This window comes from Phalaenopsis equestris, unplaced genomic scaffold, assembly GCF_001263595.1.
Source record: "Phalaenopsis equestris unplaced genomic scaffold, ASM126359v1 Scaffold000413, whole genome shotgun sequence".
Classification (NCBI taxonomy): domain Eukaryota; kingdom Viridiplantae; phylum Streptophyta; class Magnoliopsida; order Asparagales; family Orchidaceae; genus Phalaenopsis; species Phalaenopsis equestris.
Window position 1 is genome coordinate 500,295 of NW_018164854.1, and position 7,762 is coordinate 508,056.

At 30.7% G+C, this 7,762-nt stretch overlaps 2 protein-coding genes across 2 annotated transcripts in view; one reads left to right on the top strand and one right to left on the bottom strand.

Annotated features, from left to right (window-relative positions):
* Nucleotides 1-3,622, top strand: part of LOC110027097 (stromal cell-derived factor 2-like protein) — a 7,013-nt gene extending 3,391 nt beyond the window's left edge. Inside the window, exons 3-6 of the mRNA XM_020728381.1 lie at nucleotides 640-780; nucleotides 2,052-2,101; nucleotides 2,496-2,625; nucleotides 3,359-3,622. Of these exons, the coding sequence (XP_020584040.1) occupies nucleotides 640-780; nucleotides 2,052-2,101; nucleotides 2,496-2,625; nucleotides 3,359-3,439 (402 nt within the window). The 3' untranslated portion in view covers nucleotides 3,440-3,622. The remainder of the gene's footprint in view (nucleotides 1-639; nucleotides 781-2,051; nucleotides 2,102-2,495; nucleotides 2,626-3,358) is intronic.
* Nucleotides 3,623-6,090: 2,468 nt separating this feature from the next.
* The window catches only part of LOC110027038 (glutaredoxin-C8), a 16,651-nt gene continuing 14,979 nt past the window's right edge, over nucleotides 6,091-7,762 (bottom strand). The window contains exon 5 of the mRNA XM_020728302.1: nucleotides 6,091-6,223. Coding sequence (XP_020583961.1) covers nucleotides 6,196-6,223 — 28 coding nt within the window. The 3' untranslated portion in view covers nucleotides 6,091-6,195. The remainder of the gene's footprint in view (nucleotides 6,224-7,762) is intronic.

Below are 7,762 nucleotides of genomic sequence, written 5' to 3' on the forward strand. Positions count from 1 at the left end.
CAGACAGACTTGGGGCTACAGTTGGCGTTGTCTTCAAATTTTGGGCAGGACCGGACGATCTTGGCGCCATGGTCCATCGGTATTTTGTTTACACTCAGTCGGACAATATTGACACCACAGTTGGATGTCTTCAAATTTCGGGCAAGACCCAACTAACATGGCGTTTATGCTTAGCCACGGGGGGTATTTTAGCTTATACATAAATTTGGCCCGAGGGGCACACGGACGTCTGGTCTGAAGCCGCCGATTGCTCATAAGGGACTTTCATCCCCCTTTTAGGCCGAGTGGCTATTAAGGTGGGTGGTCTTTAGGCCTTGCTGCCCTTAGGCTGTGCGACCACTTGCTGAGAATTGATACCAGTTGCCTTTGGATTGGTCGGTTTGTTTCATGTACTCGGTCTGTCCAGGATGGATGGCACTGGATTTGTATGTGTGAATTGGTTCAAATAAACTCTTTAGTAGATGATCTACTATTATCTGTTTGGAAAATACCACCCTCCTGATATCATTCAGTTTTTTACCAATATATTGGCAAAAAAGCTGATTCGGGAATATTGAAATCATTCAGTTTTTTACCAATATATTGGTTAATTTTTCCTTTTTTGACTTACTAAAGCATTTCTTTGACCAAAATCCACAGATTGTTAGGCCTTTGCCAGATTCGTCTTCCAAACAAGGTGATGCCATACCACATGGAACTATTGTCCGTTTGCAACATATGAGGACTCAGAAGTGGCTGCACAGCCACTTGCATGCATCCCCTATTTCTGGAAATTTGGAGGTTAGATTTCTAGAAATTTCAGTCAGTAAACATTTCCTTTAATTTTTTGAGAATTTATGAGTTGCTTCTATTTTTTCTCATTCAAAAAAAAAAAAAAAAACACGCATGCGCGCGCACGGGTGTAAACAATGTTTTATCTTCTTAATTAATATGAATAATTCTTGCTCCCCTGAATACACAGTAATTTATGTATAGATTTACGTTTTCTATGTTTTCCAATGAAGCTTCAACTGAATTATCTTCCTCATAAAGTTATATCAAGAAATATCACTCATAAATTGCCACGAGGAAATGCAAGTTTTTAACGTGTGAAGGCATATCTGTAAATACAAAATTCAATACGAAAGTTCAAAGCCTCTCCTTTTTTCAGCATTCAAATCTAGCTTTTTGGTTGCTTTCTCTTTGAAACATGTAACAGTTCAGACCTGATTATTTTTGGCAAAGCTACATATGTAGCACACAATTCTTATGTCTTTACATATGTCACATCTAAACTTTGATATTTACATACATAATATTTTGGCGCTTTAGACCATGCATTAAAAGGTGTATTTCACTCTTAAAAAGTGGCACTAGTGCAATTTTTGATGTGATATTAAAGATTTGAGTGCTATGCATGTAAATATGAAAGTTTAGGTGCGACACATGTAAATACATAAGAATCTTGTGGTATGTATGTAAATGCCCCCTTTTTTAAAATTTTTTTTGCTTCTTATATTGCCTTATAATTTGTCTTCTTATTTGTTTTAAGTTGTAACCCTGAATGTAGAATCTCATGTGAGTTACCCAATGTGGATCAAGCAGCTTAACCAAATGTGTGGGTTAACCCAAAGTAGCTTAACCCAATGAATTGGTTAATGCATTGTAAGTATCGTTGTCTTGGTTGATAGGCCCAATGCTTGGATAGCCTTCTTGTTCACCAAAAATCACATAGGTACCAAAAAGCTATATTAATTCATCAATGTTAGTTCCAAATGACAAAGAATTATGCATCATTTTAAACTGGATCAGAATTATAGAAAAGATTAGTGTGCTTTATATTGTTCCTATAACCTGCTTGCTGAATTTTCTTCTCAAAGTTTTCATTAGAAGTTTAAATTCTAGCTACTCATAACCCCACACCAACTAATTCCAAATTCTATACTAATCTATTTATATACTCTGAAGTAAATAAAAATTTACACTTTTTTCCCCTTCCAAGTTCCTGTTTTGAGTTTTTAGGCTGATCCAAGCTTTATATGTTCTCATGGAAAAATAAAAAAATATTGTAGGTAAGCTGTTTTGGAGGTGATGGTCAATCAGATACTGGAGATTACTGGCGGTGGGTATCATTTATATTCAGGAAGATTTACATAAATGCCACTTAATTCTTATGTATATACATATCTAGCACCTAAACTTCACTTTTGTACATATATATATATATATATATATATATATATATATATACATGCAACCCTCTTTACATATATGCCACCTTACCTATGCATAAAAGGTGTATTTCATTTTTTAAAAGTTAAAATATTTATTTTTTAAAATGTGATATGAAATGTTTGCGTGGTTTGAATGTAAAAAAAAGTAAAGTGAAGGTGTATATGTAAATACATAGGAATTGAGTGGTATGTATGTAAATGCCCCTTATTATTATTTTCTCCTCATCCATGCTGAGTTCTGAATCCAAGTGACTTATTTTCTGTCATGGAATTGAACTCCAGGATTGAGATTGAAGGGAATGGGAAGACATGGAGACAAGACCAAAGAATAAGACTTAAACATGTTGATACTGGGGGCTATTTACACAGCCATGACAAGAAGTATACCAGAATTGCTGGAGGGCAGCAAGAGGTAAATAATTCATTCCAATTTTTTCCCGTGTTTTAGTCTTCTATATTTTTCTATATATGTATTTGGTTCCGAGAGATTTACATGCATATCTTATAATTCTTATATATTTATTTATCTTCTATAACTTCCTATTTTTTAAGGGTCAATTACATAAAGACTACCTGAAACTTGCTATTTACAAATCAACAACTTACTTTCATCCATTTTTCAAATTCTCACTCGAATATCAAAATTCATGTTAAAACTTCAACGCATATTTTTCATTTTTATCAAATTCTCAATAATTTGATCATGGCATGCGTAAAAACATAGGTTCACTAGCTCAAAAAAAATCACTTGGGTGGTTGATTTGTAAATATCAATGTTTCGGATGGTTTGTATGTATCCCATTTTTTAAATAACGTAAAAAAATGTCACTAAAACTAACTTAGAATGGATTAAATTTTTTTTTAGAGAAGTATCAAAATAATCTCCAAACTCTTTGCAGGGGATCATTTAAGTTGCAAAATCTGTATAAAATGTCTAATATAGGCTGAAATAGTCTCCACAGAGGACTATTTCAGCCCCAATTTTAAAGAGTTGGGGATTATTTTGACATTTTCATAAACTCATATATTTTGACCCGATGTAAACATACATATAATATGTTAGATATGCAAATATATAAGAAATTTGAGTGCAAATCCACCCTTTTGATTTATAATCTCTAAGCAATATTCTGTTTCTCTTCAAGGTTTGCGGCATCAGAGAAAAGAAACCGGACAACGTTTGGTTGGCGGCAGAAGGCGTCTACCTTCCAGTTTCTGCAAAATAACAGCGTATATTTTCAAAGCTCTGAGCTTATTTACATAGTTGAGTTGTAGAATATGTTCTGCTATACTATTGTTTTCTGCTGCAATTCCAAATTCTGCAATATTTTTTTGTTGGGGAGCAGATTTAACTATTCATGCAACCGAACAGCTGTTCTATCAATTTAGTGAACTTTTCCTTCAGGTGATGTTAGGGGCCTATACAAAAATCAAGAGATAACTCTGTTCAGTTAGCATAATTTTATAGCAATTAGTTTCAAATGTGTGGGACTATAATATATATTACACTCATCTTAAAATATTTTTGATGCTACAAAGTTTAGCACATACATAGCACCCGAAACATTGTTATTTACAAATCTAGCACCCTTTTTCATCCATTTTTCAAATTGTCACTCAAATATCAAAATTCATGATGAAACTCGACCCATTTTTTTTTGTTTTTATCAAGGCATACATATGATAAAAAATATGCTAAATTTTGTAAATTGCAATATTCCAGGTGCTATGTATGTAATTAACCCGAATGTTTATTCTATTCAAATTTGGCTATATAACATATGAGTTCTCTTGAAACCATTGAATGCCGAATGTTGCAACTTGTTTTGATTCGCTGCAGTGTTAGTGATGAGACTTCGTAGGAAAAAAAAAAAAAAACATAATATTTTGAAAATAGAAGTTGCGTTTGAAGTTTAGTTTAATTTGGGATATTTTGAGGATTTTTTGTTGCATGAATAAATTGCATGATTGAAGCCTAGCAAATAGGGTAATCAAGAGGCTGGTTTGACCCATGAACCATATACTATTATTTCTAAAGTTGAAATAGCATTATTTTAAGCTCTTTTTTTGTTTAAAGACTAAAAATGTATTGTAGATTTTTTTTTTTAAATTTTTAGCCTGATTTTTACATTCATATCACTTCAAATATTACTTTTAATAAAGCTAGCACTAATGATAATTTTTTGAACTATCAATGCATGATGGAAGGTATGGGTTGAGATTTTATCTTGATTTTTGATGTTTGAGGAAGAATTTGAAAAATTGATGGAAAGGTGATATATTTATAATTAGTAATGCTTCAAGTGATATATATGTTGTATCCCCTTTGATTTTTTCTCAATGGGCTGCACGTGCCCTATGAATGGAAAAATTATTCCATACAGACACCGTATGCAGAAATATATGCAGTGTCCGATCTCCATCGTTGATCAATATTTTTTTAAAAAAAATAGTTAAAATGAGGCCTATCGAAATACATTTTTGCTGTGATCAGTGGTGAAACTCAAACACCAATTGCATTTCTACATGCGGTGTCCGTATGAAATAATTTTTCCTATGAATAATGTTTTGTTGGAAGCGCAATTCTAATGGATTGTATCAAACTATATATAGTTAGAGACTGGTGACCATTAGGTGGCCTCAAAGACAACAAATTTTAAAAATTAAAGTGGCTCAAGGAGATACTTTGAAATAGCATATAAATGCCCCATAAAACATATAGGCATTGGATGGTACTCATGTAAATGTACCATTTTAAATACATATATAAATAGTAATAATGTACTTTAGTATTTAGAAATGCCCCAACCAATCTGTGATAAAACTAGAATTTAAGGAGAATGAAATAAAAAATTAGGGAATGACAAATATGTCAAGTCTTAAAACACTTTTCTCTTATTTTTTTTTAAAATTATTATAAATTTTACTATTCAATTACGAATATAGTTAAATTTATTATTATGTATTTAATCTAAGATTTTTTTTTTAAATATATTATATGATACTAAAAAATTATTAAAAATTTAGGATTGGGAGATAACCGATGGTCCCACCATTGACTCAGAGCTTATCTACTTATACATCTAACATGTAAAATTTACATTTTACATTCATATCCCTTTCCTGCGTTTGTAAAGGGCATTCATTTAAATTTTGAAGTATAGGCATTCAACACGTACTTATAAAGTCATACATGCAAATCTTCCCATATTTATATACCTAATACTTAAATTTAACTATTATAATTTAACATTTTATATTTATATCACTGCAGTCTTCCATCAAATAAAAAATAAGACCAAATATGACCGTTTTAACTTTTAAAGAGCGAGTTTATTTTCATGCATGGATAATATTGCTTGTATATAATAAAACATAAGATTATAGTATCCTATTATTTACCTTTAATAACTGAATAATAGGTCCTGCATGTCAATTTATTTCATGGAAAACATAAGATAAAAAAGAAAAATAATCATACATATCACATAATTTTAATATCTTTAAAATTAAAATAATAATATCTTTAATATGATACAGAAGATTTGAGTGTTATAAATATAAATAAATAAAATTTAATAGTTAATATGTAAATACGTAAGAGTTGGGTGGTATTTATGCAAACACCCATATAATATTTTACTTGAGAACCTTCTAGACCTCAAAATACTGAGAAAATATTACATCAGAAGTTCTGATACAAAAATGCATCAGGACTTCAATCACTGCCTGTCACATGTACAGTCTGACCCATCTTAGTGTATTAAATTATCGTACACGTGACAGACAGTGATTTGAGTCTTGATGCATTTGATTTGATGTAATATTTTTTCCAAATACTCCTTCAAAATTTCGTAAAATGATATAATAAAGGTCATTCACAAGTGCAATAAGTACTCTGAAAAATAAGAAAAAGAAGCAGGTAAAATTGTTACAACAATAAAACGCATCTAATTTTGATAAGGAAATGAGTATTTACTTTTTAAAGATCATCATTTTTGATATTGCTGGTGATACCCAAAATATTTGCAAGCTTACCACTTTCATATGCTTCAACTGTGTCTGCCATAATTCCAAACAACAGCATTAGATTTGCTTTGAGATGTGTGCAATACATTAAAAATCAAATAAAATTTATATTAAAAAAAAATAATGATTTATAGTAATAAAATCTTAATCAGAATAATATGAGAAGGGGGCTGATTTTACCATCGGAGCCACCCAAATGCTTTCCATTAATGAAGACTTGAGGGACAGTTCGTCTTCCAACAATTGTAGACAATGCATCTTGGATTTCCCCACCATCATCTATCATAAATGTTAAATGATATAAATTAATAAAGTAATAATAATAAAAATATAGTTTCATCACACATTTCAACCATATTTTCAGCTAGAAATAAATAGGGAAACTTATATGCGCAGCACTAAATTCTTATGTATTTCTATATCCATCATTTTCATGTGCAGTAGTCTAAACAAATTAGTAAAATCTAGGGGGCTAGCTTAAAAAAAATCTGCATGGATCGTACATTTTATTTATGGGAAATTTACATACATACGACACAATTCCTTTTGTATTTACATATTTAAAACCTGAATTTTGTTTTTTACATTCATACCACCCAACTCTTTCATAAAACATCAAAAAATACTATCCATCATTTTGTTTTACACATTTATACCACCCATCATTTTCATTCATGGTTAAGGTCATTCATAGTAAAGGTGGTATGTGTGTAGAAATTGCAGTTTAGGTGTTACATACGTAAATACATAGGAATTGAGTGGCATGTCTGTAAATCTTCCTTTGTTTAATTAATACCATAGAAGAAGATCTGACAGTAACATGAAAGAAAGTGTTATAGTAACACATTCAACTTAAATTTCCTGAGAGAAAGCATGTAATAATTTTGAAACCAGTGAAAAAATGTGTATATCTAGAGAAAAAAATCTTCAATATTAACATCAGACTAATATCTTTATGCAACAAAAAAATAAAGATAATAAAATATCTCTCTCTCAGCAATAGGCTCATTCCTAATCTCATATAAATAATCTTGTACGCATCCATAAGGTCAGGCTTAATTAAAGATGAATGATTAACAACATCACAGGCTCATTTATAGAACATGGATCATTATAATAATAATCATACAGCTGCTTAAACTTCTGGAACACACGAGCCGACGAATCTTCAAAGTTCAAGAAAATTGAGTAAAAAAATAAGATCTCTACAAATGATGTTCATATTCAACAAAATATACTTGATTATCAAAAGTAACAATGGTTATAATGATAACGATCAAACTGATACGCTCCAGACTCAAAATCAACAAGCAACAATAGGGAAACCACGATATATAGATGAAAACAAATCAAATAATCACCAACCCTAAAAATAAAGAGAAAATTAATTTGGAGTAATTATAAATGTAAATGACATAAATACTATTTCACAATGTAATTTAATGTTATAGAAGCTTCCCATAAAAATTTCAAATCAATTAGAGTTAATTTGATCACTAAAATGAATTTTTAAGATAAAA